The following is a 16,160-nucleotide window of genomic DNA, read 5'->3' on the forward strand; positions in this document are numbered from 1 at the left end:
CTTCCGATCTTGATGCGGCGTCTTGAAAATTTGCATTTGTATTATCTCAACATCCACAAGAACAGCCAAGAAATGACAACACTACAGTCAGACAACATTCAACTATTTTTTAGTAACTTAAAACGTGATTACGAATAAACAGCATCCTTGCATCTACGTGGAACCATTCATGTGTATAAATGACAACAGAAAACAGTGCATTTCATATGATCAAAATTCGACGCAGCCAAAAGCTTTTATTACATTTTAAAGTTGTAAAGTATACCTTGATTGGTCTTATTACGAGGAGATAAAATATTATGAATAGCAGTGAGGATATACATAACACACGGTTATTTTATGTACGTAATACATAAGACGTATTCGATGATATCTCTCTCTCTCTCTCTCTCTCTCTCTCTCTCTCTCTCTCTTTCTCGCTTTTGAATGTTGTTGATATAGTTACTTATAACCATAAATATTAATTACCAATGAAATGTATACAAATGGAGACAATCTTGATCTATTATCGTTTATAGATTTTATGAAGAATCCTTCATATTCGGAAATATTCATTGTGATAATTGGTGGCTCGAACGTTGGATTACAGTGTAATTTTCCGTACTTGCGAAAATTGCCGCTAATCTTTACAATTGCGACATAAATGTGTAAACATCAGATGAATAATATTCGTAATTCTTGCCCAGATCAGCAGTGAAAAAAGCAGTGAATTTACAAAATTGTTATGCGTTCGTAGATATGGAGATGAACTCCAGTAGTAACACGCACGACTGCACTGAGTCGATTTCAATAGCATGCATAAGTTGGCGGCAGGAAAGAATAATATACTCACAACGCCGATGTAACATGATTCGTCTAAGACCAATGCTCGTATTTTCAGTCGGCGATTAATTAAACAGTAGCAATATTAAAATATACTATGTGTGACAAATATAATATTGAAACATAGAATTGAAAGCATTATTTAGAGAAAAACAAAAATTGGCAATCTACTATCGCCTTTTATTATTTACTTAAAATAAGCAGTACCTTAGAATGAGCTATAACTCGAGAGTTATACAAATCTATACTGTTCATATACAAAATTTATAGTACTAAATTTAGTTTCAGTGCCATGAAATTTACGAAATTACACTTCATAGTAACATGATATTAATTACAAGAAACTAAGGAAAGTTTTTATAGAGCCTGTTGGCAAAATTGAAATTTCGATGCAGTCAATATAAAAAGATGTTAGTTTATCCGAATCTCGTACTGCACAGTTTTAAATCGACAAATTTGTACAAATGACGCAATTATTGTATGTCCTTGTCTTGCTACCTATATCTCCAAATATTTGCGAATTAATTTCAGAAGTTTATAGATAACCTAATAATTTCGATTTATCGGTAATTAATTTTTATTTGTTCCATTTCATATAAACACTTTTAAACCAAGGAAAAAAACAATCAGTACCAGATAATTTCAAGATGTTCGAATGCAAAATCAGTGACACTGAAAGAAATAGAATATCAAATTCAAGTTTCTACTGCTTATCATCGAACCAGCGAGTTCAAATGTAGATGATTACAAATTATACCGCTAAAAATAACGTTCAAAAAGTAAAACTAGGAAGGAAGAAATTTTGTATAAGGTCAGAATGTTACATTACATGTAATAAGCATAGAAATTTAGTATGCAAAATTTATTTTGTACAAGCTTTTGTACTAGAAATTTTTTTTGATTTTATCACATCGTCTTTACATCGGTATTGTGGCGAACTGGTGGAGGCTCATAAGTCGCACATAACTACCATTTCTACATTGTCTGTAGAATTCTGAACGTTACTAGTGTTTTATATTTTGATTGTAAAAAAGAAAAAATGAAAGAAAATTCACATAAAAATTTTCAATTTGCTTCAATGCATTTGTGATCGTAATAATGTTTGCTAATATAAGTTATATGTATGAAGTGGTGACTAGTCAAGTGACTGGTGGGGGAATTAGTTGACTGATAGTGGGACTGTCGTGAGTCTCGTGCAACACCGAACAGTGGAGTTCGTCAGACTTATTGCAAACTATTGACAAACATTGAACGGTATCTATTTTATTTTTTTATTGTACAAAAATATCGAAGTAAGAAGAATTAAATTAAATTAATAACATTATATTTAATTAATTATAGGTAACTCAGATAAGCTATCCTTCTTTTATAACATGCTACGATTTTGTATTGTTAAGTTCTGTTAATTAATTGCAGAATAAGAGAGTGAGATTTGTACGAGGTCATTAGGGTATGTTTTACGTATCCCCTTTTTTATGTACATATACACATACGAAGAATTAACCGTGTGTCGTTCTTGTACCCTCGCTACTACTCCTAATATCCCATCTCTTAGTGATAAATTTAATCAACGTGTGCTTTAGCACTTGAAGAGTGAAAATCCATGGAATTGCTCTACCTATCGAAGAAAGTCTGACGCAATATCCGTGAACACTTAACATAAGCATAAATTTGAGTATGCTGTTATTATTAATATATTTTACTAATTATTTAATTAAGACTTTAGAATTTAATGAAATATAATGCAGTGAATAACACATGCATGGAAAAAAATACTGTTTGCTACACAACAATATAATAGGACAATCTAACAAAGATTACGAAACTACGTTACATTCAATGCCTTAATCAAAATAGTTTATACATACTATATCATTAAATGACATTTTAATAACAAGTTCTGAGTTAGAAAGGTCCCTGTTACATAGTAATTAAGATCATACATCAGTTAGCAAAAAATGCAATTCATTAATTTTCCAAGTATACGAATATATATACAGAAAATGTTTATGTAGACTATTTAACGATAAACCCGCAAACAGTAAAAAAATATAGTCGTCTGGCAATAAAAAGACAGAAGTATGCAGAAAGTGGAGTTTTTGGCTTCAGTTAATCTTCTAAGTAGTTAGCCTAAATGAATCAACCTGTCTGATTTTTTAGTAATTCCAATTTCACTGTCAACATAAGAGTATATATAACAATAACAATATATTTGGTTTAAATAGAAGATATTTATAAAATTATCAAATCTCATAATGTAAAGATAATATCCTACCATTGAATGTGTTCGCGAGGCAACTTTGCGAGTTCCATTCTTATGACAATGATATAGTTAGAGTGTTGACACTAAGAATATTTAAAGAACCTATTTTCATAAACAATGTATGAAAACTTCGACGGCTACATATCAATGATTCAACGCAGTATCGTATATTGTATATAAATTACTCATTCTTATAAATACTGAGTTATATCACGCAAACTTATCTGTATATTTAAACTTATATCCTAGGTCAAATCTCAGTATCTCATACCTGTCTGTAGTGGTGAATAAATAGTGTGTGTTATTCCACATAATTGTACGTAAATATATACGCATATATTTATATATTTATATATTGTTTTAATACAGGATTCTTATTTCTGGTGCATCATAGAATAAGATTCCTTTTGCAACGGTAGAAATATAATTGTGCAAATTTGATCGATCGGTCGATAAATAGCATTCAAGCATAATGCAAATTGCATCCTGTAAAACTGTTTAATCCTGCCATCTATCGACTAACACTTTCACATCGATAGATTTACGAATCAGTCACATCAGTTTCCTTTTCTGCCATCTTTGGAACTATTCACTCACAATTTCCATCATCGAATATGCACATTACGCAGATTCTATAGAAGAACAACATAAGCGATAAATCTTTGTTTACTATTTTATCGTGTTCTACTATATTACTAAAGACAGTTGGTATCAATACATCAAATCGGTTATTATTCTGAACTCAATATTAAGCATTATATGTTTGACAAGCAAATAACTCGCTGTCAATTATTTTACATCTAAAACTAAAAATGCAAAGATGCAGATACACATATGTATATACATGCAGTAAGATATTTATTTTCGATTTCATTATCATAGTATGGTGTAGAAGGTACTGATTGTGAAAATAAAAAGTACAAAATCTATACAAGTAACCATGACGTTAAGATACAATTATTTTTTACCGTTAATTCTAGAAATTGCGCTATTTATGTGTTGTAAATTTATGTAAACAACGATAATTACAATTTATTATAGAAAAGAAAATGTTATAGCATTGGAACAAGATGACTATGATTGAAAGGGTGAAGTTAGGGACGTATCGACAATAATCGAACATCATTAAGATTTTATAATTTATGTCAAAATGTCATCTTATTCGACAGTTGCACTTACGTATAACTATCTTTCTCTGCACTTTTGTATATTTTTCTCTGCAATTACGTATAATCTATATTTGCTTCCTATAAAAAGATGTTCGTGAATCTCATTCTTAGTGTTGTCACGTGTATAATACGATACATTGATTTTTACATTTATACACCATTAATACAGAAAGAGAGGTAAACAAAACTACAATCTTTCATCCAAAATATTTTTCTTTGATTGTTCAGCTTGATACATAATTTCTTTACTTGTCAATTCCGCAAGAAAGAGAAAAGTTGCCCTTTTATGCATTTCACTTATAAAAGGCTTGCAAATATAGGAAAATATAATCGGTAATAGAAGGATAGCAGCAGATCCGAATTACAATGATTATTCGGTGCATTTAATAAATATTTATATTTCTGTACAATTGAGAATTGAGAAACGTCCGATATTCTTAACAACGCGCGTGCTGTCCTTTCTTATCGCTCGAAGAAACCATATTATCAACTTGTTTTTAATTCCTTGCCCCCACTCATTGTGTCCCGCTAGAATTTTTCCTCCCCTTTCTCAACCATACAATATTCACGAGTTTCATCTTTTATGTACAGAGTGTCTTTAAAGCTCATCATCTGTAATATTTTTATCGTTATTACATAGTAAAGTTCACGATAGCTTCAGGGAACTTTTATAGAAACTAACCCCTTTTCACTTTTGGAAATAAATTTAAAAATTACCTTGCTTCCTTAGAAATTATTACAATCATATGTAATAGATTACTGCAAACTGATATGTAATAATTAAATACTAATTTTGATTTGTAGAAATTCTTGAATCCATATCGATTAATGTCTATTTTCTTAACAAACATATTACTTAACAATAACAAATATATCCTCATTTGTTTATTAACAAAATGGAGAAGTAAAACGTATTTAGATAGAATTTAAAATGAACAAACAACAGTATCATATTAACTCCGTTAAATTAAATAGAAACATTCACAACATTGTATACATCACAGTATATATATTAAGCTGACAAATCCCCCCACTCTTTTATTCTGAACCTAGAGGGGGGACTCTGCATCATTCTGTCTCTCATGCCCCTTGCCTGGTAATAAATAAAATATTAACTGATGGTTAATGTAGACATTATTCGAGAATACGCAAGGAAGCGGATACAAGTATATAATAGCAGATTCATTGTATAATAATAGTTAAAATATTCGCATTTTTAAGAGTGAAAATCACCTGTGTTTATATTAGATTTTGCATTCTTTTTCTATTTCTTTTTTTGTTTTCCTGAATATTATTAATACAATTCAGTTTTTCTTTTCTTTTTTTACATTCAAACGAAACAGAAGAAGTAAGAAAAGTTGATTTTAAATTTGATGTTTATTCGCGGGTTGACACTTGTGTAACAAACATTGTGCATTAAGGGTTGTTCTAAAGGAGTAAATATTTCCTGGTTATTCGTCACTAATAATTACTATGGTTCAGTTGCGGCGTCAGGTAAATTATGCTTTTCACAACTATTCTGAAAATTTAATATAAATATGTAAATATACAAATAATAGTATCAATCAAAATTAAAATATGAAATACTGGTGTTAAAATTTGTCTCATAAAAGATTTGGTTGTTTACACGATCTGAATTTTTCATGCAATCTTTATAATTATCTCTGTATCTCTATGATGATGTAAGATTCTTACACGCATAAGAAAACTGTCTAAAAACGAAACCTAGAAGCTTTTCGATAACAATAATTCTGTTTGTTAGCTCTATCGTTTCATTTGTTTAATTCTTTTGGTTTGATTTATTTTTTTTATTTTTTGATTTCCATTATTAGAAATAATAATAGAAATTTTAAATAAAAATTCAGAAATTTAGTTTATATATAATAAGTTACTTGTAAAAAATATGAATTATAGATTAAAAATTAGTATTATAGTATAATAAAATTAGTATTAAGAAAGATTATTGTAGTAATTTATATATTGTAAATTTTAGTGTTGATATACTGCATTATTTTTAGACAATGATAGTCTTGTGCTCTTTTTTTATTTTTGCAAGATTTTAAAGTATTTCATTTTAAACTGAATGGCTTAAACAAAAATGTTGTAAATGGAAAATTTTTAATTATTTTAGTTGAATGAAGCAAAATTTTACGAATTTTGTAACATTGCCGCGTGTCTTTTTAAAAGTTAAGTGTGACATTTAGACACGTGTGATACCACGTGCTCAAGAATACATTTTTAGTAATAATGAGTTTAGTTTGAAAGAAAATAAAAATAAACACAATGAGCTGTAATGCTTAAAATGAAAAAATTTGATCTTCGTGTACGTTTTTTGAAATTTATGATGAATAACAGAAAGAATAATTAACTTGTCAATGCATTTTATTGACCTAACCTTATTATAATTTCTGTATTCAATTTATATTAAAAACTTTAAGATAAGCATGTATCTCACTTATCGTAGTATATATCTGCAAATTTTAACACTTTATTACATTATACTTTTTTGTTTTGTCATGTAATTCCTTGAATCAGATATTTCATGATATGTGTTCAAAATAATGTAATTTTTACATTTAATTTTGCATTAATAAATCATTAATTATGTCATATCAATCATTATGTAATTCACAAATTCAAGAAAAATATTTTGTTTGTTATAAATATAAATTAAAAGTTATGTAATACTACAATCATGTGTTTATAACTATTTTTTATGTATGTTAATTTTATATTATTAGAAAATATATTTATAGATATGTTATCCAAGCATACAAATTTTTTATATAGATTTTATCCTGTGGAAATTATTTAAATCAACTTCAATTTAATGTCAAATTCAATTCATCTTTGCAAATTAGAGATAAAAAAGTAATACAACCAGAACGTTCTTTTAAGGTATGTTTTTTCAAATATATAAATTAAACAGGTTTACAAGATAATTATTTACAACTTTTATTTATTTTTAAATTTTATTTATTTTATTTGTAGTATGCAGATCTGTTAGTCCGTCTAGCAGGACCAGAACAATTACAACCAAAGCCTGATGTAAGTGCTTTATCATTTGGTAAATATTTTTCAGATCATATGTTAAAAATATTTTATCATGAAGCACTAGGGGGATGGCAAATACCAGAAATTATGCCCCTTGAAAATCTAGTCCTTCATCCAGCATCAAAAGTACTACATTATGCTATAGAGGTAAGAAATATATTTAGAAATATTTCCTATCCATCTTAATGTTTAGTATAAAGAAAAGAGAGTACTTTTATACATTATAATCTTTTATTCTTCCATGTTCAATTTCCTAATTAAAACTTCTATGTTGTATTGCAAAATATTTAGTATCTTGAGAAGTTAAATAGTTTAATAGTAATATAATAAACTTTTATATTCAGTACTTATATGTATGCACTGTTATTTTAGTTATTTGAGGGTTTGAAAGCTTACAGAGGAGTAGATGGCAAAATAAGAATATTTAGACCAGACTTAAATATGGAACGAATGAATCGCTCAGCAATAAGAATTGGCTTACCTACTTTTAGTGGGGAGGAATTAATTAAATGTTGTTGTAGATTAGTTAGTATTGATCAGGAATGGATACCTCATTCTACTGCTTCTAGTCTGTATATACGCCCAACACTCATAGGAATAGACGTAAGTATTCATATTTAAAAACAAAAATTTTGTTTAATATATGGTATTATTGAAATATTAGTTCTGTAAATTCTAATCAGTTGTATGATAGGAATAATAATCATGCCACTGATGTCACAGACGTCATAAAAACAGATATATATAAAGTAAGCAATATATTTCACAATACTTAATGATAATACATGATAAATTGATGCTTAATGCTCTTTTGTTGGGGCAGGGCCATAAGATACAGTTCAATCAGAAACTGTATGACATATGCATTGTATTTTATAAAGGAAAAATAATTAGTGATTAAAAATAAAGAATAATAGAAATAAAATGCAACATCTTGTATTTATTCTTTTATTTAATGTTTTACACAAAGTACTCTCTGAATTATATGTTATTCTTTTATATGTTTGTTTTTATACTTATAATAATATTCAAAAATTTGTACACATTATTAGTTATAGATGATATAGTATATGTATTAAAAAAAACTGATCTCATTGAAAAAGAATTATAATAAATAAAATAATGCATAAACATAAATTAAGTTAATAATGTTAACAATTTCAAACATTTAAATACAAAATAAATAGTATTTTAGAAAAAAATATTTAATTTTATATAATAATGAAATTGTCCAACTATCAATTAGAAATATAAAAGGAATGTTATATATATAGCCATTTCTGTATTTTAATATAGCCCACTCTTGGTGTTGCATCTTCAGAATCTGCTTTACTCTATGTTATTTTATCACCTGTGGGTTCTTATTTTAAAAAAACAAAAGAAAATGTCGGTATATCTTTACTAGCCGATCCACAGTACACAAGAGCATGGCCAGGTGGTTGCGGTAATTACAAAGTAGGCAGCAATTATAGTCCTACAATATATGTACAAAGCGAAGCTATAGAAAAGGGATTGCAGCAAGTATTATGGCTTTATGGAAAGGACAATGAAGTAACTGAAGCTGGGACTATGAATGTTTTTATGTTTTTTATAAATGATGATGGTGGTAAGTATTACTTTACATTTTTCATTTTATTATTTATTGCATTTACTGAATTATATTCTACAGTGAAAAATCCTTTTATTTTTTATAAATATTTATTTTGTAATTTCAGAAAAAGAATTAATAACAGCACCTTTATCAACTGGTTTAATTCTCCCTGGTATCACGAGAAATTCTATTTTAGCATTAGCTAGAGAATGGAATCAATTCAAAGTCAGTGAAAGAAAATTCTGTATGGATGAAATTTGTCAGTTACTCTCTGAAAATAGAGTAAGATCTTTTGTTTTAATATATATCGTTTAAAGTTTATATAAGTATTATAAATATTCAATTTTATTTTAGTTGTTGGAAATATTTGGAGCAGGAACAGCTTGCATAATTAGTCCTGTATCTTACATAGAATTTGTTGGACGACCATTGCATATACCTACAATGGAACATTCAAATCCTGTTTATAAAATGTTTTTAAAACATTTATCTGATATACAATATGGTGTTATACCAGATCACCCTTGGACGATACCTATTGAATGAAAATAGAATAATTGATTATTTGCTATATAATTGTAACCAAAAGTGATTCTATGCAATTGTTAACATTTATGGCAAATGATATTAATAATGTTCAGTATGTCACAATTTTCCTATTGTTAAATTTGTGTGAATATTGTGAATTCTTATTTATTTATATATGTAGGTGATTCCATTTAAGGTTGTTTAGGAAACAAACATGTATTAAAGATAAAACTCGGAGATTAATTGCTTATTATTGAAGACAAAATAATTATTAAATACTGAGTTTTACTATGGACATGTGTATATATGTATATATGTGTGAAATTTGTTATACAGTGAATGACAATTTATAATTAGTAAGAAGTATGAGTTTCTATATAAAAATATAAACTTGTGTACATAAGTTTTATATTATTTATTTACTATCTTGTATAATGTTAATAATTTATAGCATAAACTATTTGTTTAACGTTCAACATCTGTGATGTAATGAAACAAACAAAAATTACAAGAAAAACACATGTTATAAAAAGTTTTTTGTAATTCAGTAGCAGGTGCAAACATTAGGTATAATACCTAGTTCTAACATTATCAGTTAAAACAGAAAAAATAGAAAAAGGAGAAAAATTTATGCACATCTGTTTTTTACATTTTTCTTGCAGAAAAATTAAATAATATTTAATTATTTGCACTTAAAAGGTGAATAAAATAATTTTAGTATTTAATAATTTACTGTTTCAAAATGACACATAATTTTATAAATATATAAAGTTTAAAAATATGTTTCTATAAATTCCTTTTAAATAAGATTTAAAATTTATTAGAATATTTTGTGCTCTATTCAATTCTTCTATGAAATTGTGTACATATATTTATTATTTAAAATTATTTTAAAGCATAATAATAATTTGGTAGAATTATTTAGAAAACTTGTTAAAATATTTAATTTTTGTAACATTTTGATCCTTATTTTGAAAATGATATTGTGATTTTAGTAAATAATTTGAATTAGCTAAATTAATAGGGGAACCATTATGGACTCTAGTTAATACCACTATGAAGTTGTACCAAATATTAAACACTAAATTTGATTATAATTAATTTTTTATGATGTTTATACTAAATAAATTGAGTAATATTGATAAATTAACAAACAATGGATTAAAATATGTTTGTTTATTTATGAGTATTATCGCAACCGTCTTTAGTACTAGACATACGGAACGATATGGTAACACTGCTCATGTGAGAATCGATCGTTCTATTTTCAGTAGAGGATCAATGTAATTTTCACACAAGCTGCTATTTTATTACTCATCCAGACAGAACTGGATCTGAGGGCGTGTTAAGATATAATTGGAGAGTCCATAAAGTAACTACGTTCTTTGTAAATTTTGGGAAAAGAAACATGTTCGCAATTCAAAGTGTAGTTAGAAGTGTGCCGAGATTATCGGCATTATCTAAAACTCAGAATAGGACAATGATGGGTACACCTCCAAGAGTTAGGATACCTTTTGCTGTAAGTATTATTCTTATAAGTGCACTTACATAACAAAGTGTTGATAATTAAATTACCCAGTATATTATTTTGAATCAAACAATTTATTTATTTTAAAAATATACATGGTAAAAATTTTAAAGGTATTTTTGTAAGTTTTTATATCAGTAGTTCATGTACAATATTGGGTTACATAAAAGGATATTTAAGATTTCCCTACTTACATAGTTAAGTAATTTTGTTATTAAATTTTTCATTAATAAAATTACATTAAATCATATTATTTTTGAAGTGAGACAAATTGTCTAAGAAAAGGTATTTTTATTTAAAGTTTGTCATTACATAAGATTAGACAAATTTATTATGCCATTATTGTTAATCAGTTTTTTCTGTTCAACTGTTTTGTCTGAAGAGATATGGAAAATTTGTAAATTTTTGAATTTTGATAATTTATTATGCGTGTTTTGTATTATATAATTATGTACAAGACATTGTTAGAATAAAATTTATATAAATACGAAAGTGTATAAAACATGATAAATAACTTACAATTAACTGTAATATAATATATGTGTATTTAATATATTCTACATGTATTCATGTACAATATGTATATCATTTATTTTTTATAAATGATTTAATTAATAATTATTGTTAATAGTTATTAAAAAATATTTAAAATTTATAATTCATATATCCTTCTTTTTTATTGCAGGAGAAAGTAATACTTGGTATTGTACTTTATGTGGGACTGATGGGAGTTCCACTGTACATCTCATGTAATATAAATAAATATAATGAAGGTAAAGGTCAATAAACAAGTTTATCAGATCCAACAAATAATATTGTAGTACAATGTAAATCTTTAACTTAAATTGAACTAATCAAATTGAATAAAGTACTTTCTAATAAATTTCAGATACTATCTTATTTTTCATAGAATTATTTACTTGAGAAAGTTTTACTCATAAATCATTGATTTAAAAAAAATTAAATTTGTTTTTTTATTCTATGCATCTTGTGAAATTGTATTACACAAGTAATTGCAGTCTTAGGCATATAATTGTACAAAAATATAATATATCAGTGTAGTTAAAGATATATATATAAATAATAATAAAATAAGAAAATATACATTTTAGCAGGGAAAAATTTTCTTATCATATTTTTATTATATTTGAAAGACATTTTGAGTGTCATAATATCCATTATAATAAAGTAAAAAGTATAACACTTTGTCCTTTTTCATTAGACTTGTGTTATTGGACACGTACGTGTTAAAATTGTCAATAGCAGTGTAATAACATAAAATATTTATAATGTTAGGTACAGATTTTCATGTTTAGCTATATATAATTCAAATATATATAGTGTTTCTGTATACATATATTTGTACATTTTGCAAATTTAATTAACATTTATATTTTTGCACCGTTAAATTGCTAAAACTATAAGTTTGCCTTAAATTTATCTTCAGTATGTTAATATAACTAATTCAGTTATTTGAAAACTTCATTATAGTGACTATAATTCTCCGAATTTTTGTCATTCTTTTCTCTATTTTATAATTTAATTTTATTAAAAGACATAAAAAATGAAATTTAGTTATTTATATTTATAATGATGTATCGAAATTTTTTATTGAATTTAGCTATATTAGAAAATATATTTTGTGTGATTTTTCAACAAGCTTATTCTCTGAAGTAAATACATGCTTAGGACGGATTGTGTTTTACAGAAGTGTTCTTACAATAAAGAACCGAGAACTTCTTGGTCTAAGTGTTTGTTTCCGATTACTTAATGATCAAGAATGTGTCTTCTGTTGTGACGACCGTGTCTTCGCTTTTTAAAACAAGTGGCACAACATTTGTCTTGCACGATCGATGAAACATCACACATGCGTCTGTACGACGTACACATCGAGGCTGGTACGATCGTATCCTTGCACTCTGCAACAAAAGCAATATTTGATTCAATAGTTCATGTTATATATATATAATCTAACAATCATTACTAAATTATATAAAGGCATTCTTTTTATTAGTTTGTTGATTATTAACTGATAATGGAAAACAGTATATCGAAATTTGAATATTAGCATGATGAAGGTGATTACTTTTATCACTGTGACAAATTTTAGACTATTGATTAATGTGATATAACCAATTGTAGAAAAATTTATTCCCAAGGTATTGTGTCATTTATTTTGCATACATAATTGTCAGGCAAAAAGGCATTTAAGATGGAAATAGTGTTCTGAAAAGAGAATAAATGGTTTAAAAAATGGAAAACTTTGAAGATATATAGTAAGAAAAATCAATTTTTGTTAAAGTTTAAACAAATATGCCTATACTTTAACAGAAATATTTATTAGAAAAAATGAGAAGTATTAATTTTTGTACTAACGTTAAATAATTTTCAGTGGCTATGAATGTATATTAACGAACCAACAAAACTTTTTACATGCAGCTACATATGTACATGTAGGTAGAATGATCAATATCATGGGAAAATGAATGAATATGATACTTTTAAAGAAATATATTGTAAAGTGTTTGCTGAAAGACATTAATTCACCGTGTACATTCAATGTAGTTAACAGTCGAGGAAAATTGTTACTTTCTAGATAGGCAATAAACAGAAGTAAAAGAAACCACGAGATATCCGCGCATACGTTCAGATCATGTGCTTAATGATCGATTCTCCCTGGAGTATGCAATTACCAGATTTATCATTCGCGCATTGCCGCCTGTGATAACAACGCCTCGTATCGATTGGTCTTCTCTCAGGATTGCAATCGTTGGATTGTAATTCCGTTATACGATCACGACATTCAACTTCTCTGTGCTTAAAACCAACCCTTGCTAAGCAGCTTGCATTGCAAGATCCCCATCTTCCTGTAAGCATGCCCATAAAGATTAAGGTTTTATGCGTCATCCTATCTTTGGCAGTAGGCCAGACAGCAAAACGAAATTATTACCATATATATTACATCTTTTTATTAGTATGTTTATATATTTAACAATTAATGTAATATTTGAAATAACAGTTTACCATTCATTATCTTTATGCTTTATATCATGGAATAAGCAACTCACCAGTAAGCCATCTTCCACCTTGACAAACTTCAACGGTGGTTGGTTTGTTCTCTGGATTGCAGTCTCCCTGCACCGAGCAGGTAACCTTTCTAGTTCTCTTTCCATTTATACAGTGATTCCATTTTGAAACAAACCACTTTGATTTAGTATTATACATGGAATTATCTGGATTTTCATCAACCACATTATCGAACTCGAGAATCTCTGGTTCCTCAGTCGTAAGACCATCAACGATCGTGATACCATCCTGATCGTTCAGGCTTACATTGTAGAAAGAGGCATCCTTATTATCCGCATAGACGATTAACGGTGGCTCTGTCGAACTGCACGGGGGCAAATTGAGGCAAGGACTGACTTCTTCGGGTCTCACGTCTCGGTTGCAATCTCGATCCGGCAGAGCTAAATCCGATCTGTCGGGACCCATTCCAGAAGAGACACACATCACTGATCGTTTTCGAAGAGCACCCTCTCCGCATGTTACCGGGCACATTTGCCATGGACCGATCCACCACCTAATTTTAGCAAAATAAATCTGTATTTGATTATAATTCAAATTTTATTTGTATGCATTTATTTAAAAATTGCTTACTCTGTTAGTCTTATGGACTGACAAGGCAGTTAAGAATTAGATATTAGTAGTAATTATTACAAATAACCATTACTACAGTATAAAAATAAGGTTAGTAAAATAAAATATTTCAAGCAAAATCACTGAAATCAGCGACTGAATATTGATAAAAAAAATTAAAAAAAGAATTATTGTGTATTCGACTAATAAATTTATAGGTTATCTAATCAAAGTATAATATTCATTAACCAATTCGGTCAAAATTTGAGTCCAATGGTTAATAAAATTTAATAAAATAATAAAATAATAAAAAATAAAATTAATAAAATCTGTAGTGAGATTCAGTGTACTATCTTCCGGCCATGATTGAAAGACTTTAATTCGACTTTTCACTATTCCATCGAGGTTCGGTTTGGGTTTTACCTGGCCGGGCATGGATTCAGATTGCATTCCCGCAAAATCGATTCTGGCTTATCGATGCCGTCGCAAAAGTGGTCTTCGACGACCCCGCTCTTCTTTTCATTACAGAGTGCTTTCGAGGTTTGCGTGCCGCCACCACAAGTGGCCGTGCACAGTGACCAGTCAGAAAATACCCACGAATACTCCGGTGCACGGTCAGGCTCCTTCTTCGGTACTGTGTATTCGTACCGCAGTCCGAAATTCCGATAGTGTCCTCTGGAAATCAACTGAAGTGATGGGACAACGTTATTGAGAATGAGAAGAAAAGAGCTAGAGAAATCGTAGTGGATGTGAACTCTTAGAAAATCGATAAAAAGTGAAGTAGATAAATAGACAGATAAGGTGATGGTTGCGTAGGTAACAGGCTAATTATAAGTGGAATGGGTTTGGAAACAAAGAAAATTTTGGAATAGTTATGGAATATAATTAGAATTATTTAGGTAATATCGTATACGTACGTAGACTGCAATGTCCTCTTTGATGGGACCAGGAATTCTGACTTTTTCTCTATCATGATCGCGCTCATAAAGAGCTGGAGTTCCAGCGACTTCGTATTCGCCTGCTAAAGTGATCTGCCTGTTCAATTGGAATGAAAATCATAGATCACAATGAAAATCTAGATCATAATATTTCCATATTATTTTCTATCTTCCTATTTTTTAAAACCAAGATAGACAGTTTGTAAGTACTATTTATAATATTATAACATTTTTATAGTATTATCAAATTTTCAAATTTAATAATAAATCTAAAAATCTTAAAATTATATCTCTTTTTATATGAATATTTTAAAAATTTGAATCAATTTTTAGATATAAATTATAAATTTAATTTATAAATTTATGAGTGTTGAAGTACTTCTACGTATTAAATTACATTACTAACCGCTTTCCGTTAAGGAAGTATTTGTCAGAGTTTGGCACACCTATGCCGATATAATTTTTGCTGTTTCCAATTTCTTCTATTTTTATGTTTCTTGATCCATTGGGAACAACGACGACTTCTTTGTATCCAGGACCATCGTTCTTGTCGTAAATTCCCCCTGCTGTTTCGCATTGGGTTCCATCACCATGGCAGATTCCACAACGATCTTCCGTGGCGTCTGAATCT

At 28.2% G+C, this 16,160-nt stretch overlaps 3 protein-coding genes across 4 annotated transcripts in view; 2 read left to right on the forward strand and 1 right to left on the reverse strand.

Moving 5' to 3' along the window:
* Nucleotides 1–5,528: 5,528 nt before the first annotated feature.
* On the forward strand, nt 5,529–9,445 carry Bcat (Branched chain amino acid transaminase). 2 transcript variants are annotated; one of them, XM_017912287.1, is made up of 7 exons: nt 5,529–5,748; nt 7,045–7,152; nt 7,246–7,455; nt 7,681–7,911; nt 8,605–8,914; nt 9,024–9,181; nt 9,254–9,445. In XM_017912287.1, exons 1-7 carry the CDS (start codon nt 5,728–5,730, stop codon nt 9,443–9,445), a joined length of 1,230 nt encoding a protein of 409 aa, XP_017767776.1. In that variant the 5' UTR covers nt 5,529–5,727. The 2 variants fall into 2 exon arrangements, with proteins under 2 accessions (XP_017767776.1, XP_017767777.1); XM_017912288.1 differs by lacking the exon at nt 5,529–5,748 and adding an exon at nt 6,551–6,577.
* A 1,241-nt stretch (nt 9,446–10,686) lies between these two features.
* On the forward strand, nt 10,687–11,843 carry LOC108545170 (uncharacterized). Its single transcript, XM_017896649.1, has 2 exons — nt 10,687–10,946; nt 11,641–11,843. The coding sequence occupies exons 1-2, from the start codon at nt 10,836–10,838 to the stop codon at nt 11,740–11,742; spliced, it is 213 nt and encodes a 70-aa protein (XP_017752138.1). The 5' UTR covers nt 10,687–10,835; the 3' UTR covers nt 11,743–11,843.
* Nucleotides 11,844–12,598: 755 nt separating this feature from the next.
* LOC108545194 (A disintegrin and metalloproteinase with thrombospondin motifs 10) overlaps nt 12,599–16,160 on the reverse strand; it is a 78,604-nt gene continuing 75,042 nt past the window's right edge. The window contains exons 13-17 of the mRNA XM_017896692.1: nt 15,509–15,626; nt 15,015–15,277; nt 14,024–14,535; nt 13,649–13,822; nt 12,599–12,874 (exon numbers count right to left, since the gene is read on the reverse strand). Of these exons, the coding sequence (XP_017752181.1) occupies nt 12,723–12,874; nt 13,649–13,822; nt 14,024–14,535; nt 15,015–15,277; nt 15,509–15,626 (1,219 nt within the window). The 3' untranslated portion in view covers nt 12,599–12,722. The remainder of the gene's footprint in view (nt 12,875–13,648; nt 13,823–14,023; nt 14,536–15,014; nt 15,278–15,508; nt 15,627–16,160) is intronic.

This window comes from Eufriesea mexicana, unplaced genomic scaffold, assembly GCF_001483705.2.
Source record: "Eufriesea mexicana isolate 0111107269 unplaced genomic scaffold, ASM148370v2 scaffold320, whole genome shotgun sequence".
Classification (NCBI taxonomy): domain Eukaryota; kingdom Metazoa; phylum Arthropoda; class Insecta; order Hymenoptera; family Apidae; genus Eufriesea; species Eufriesea mexicana.

What these genes read in the sequence shown, in the direction of transcription:
- LOC108545170 (XM_017896649.1), top strand. Translation starts at nt 10,836, where the DNA reads ATGTTCGCAATTCAAAGTGTAGTTAGAAGTGTGCCGAGATTATCGGCA. An exon ending in GAGTTAGGATACCTTTTGCT is followed by an intron (nt 10,947 to 11,640) that starts GTAAGTATTATT and finishes TTTTTATTGCAG; the next exon opens with GAGAAAGTAATACTTGGTAT.
- Bcat (XM_017912287.1), top strand. Translation starts at nt 5,728, where the DNA reads ATGGTTCAGTTGCGGCGTCAG. An exon ending in TACTACATTATGCTATAGAG is followed by an intron (nt 7,456 to 7,680) that starts GTAAGAAATATA and finishes CTGTTATTTTAG; the next exon opens with TTATTTGAGGGTTTGAAAGC. An exon ending in CAACACTCATAGGAATAGAC is followed by an intron (nt 7,912 to 8,604) that starts GTAAGTATTCAT and finishes ATTTTAATATAG; the next exon opens with CCCACTCTTGGTGTTGCATC.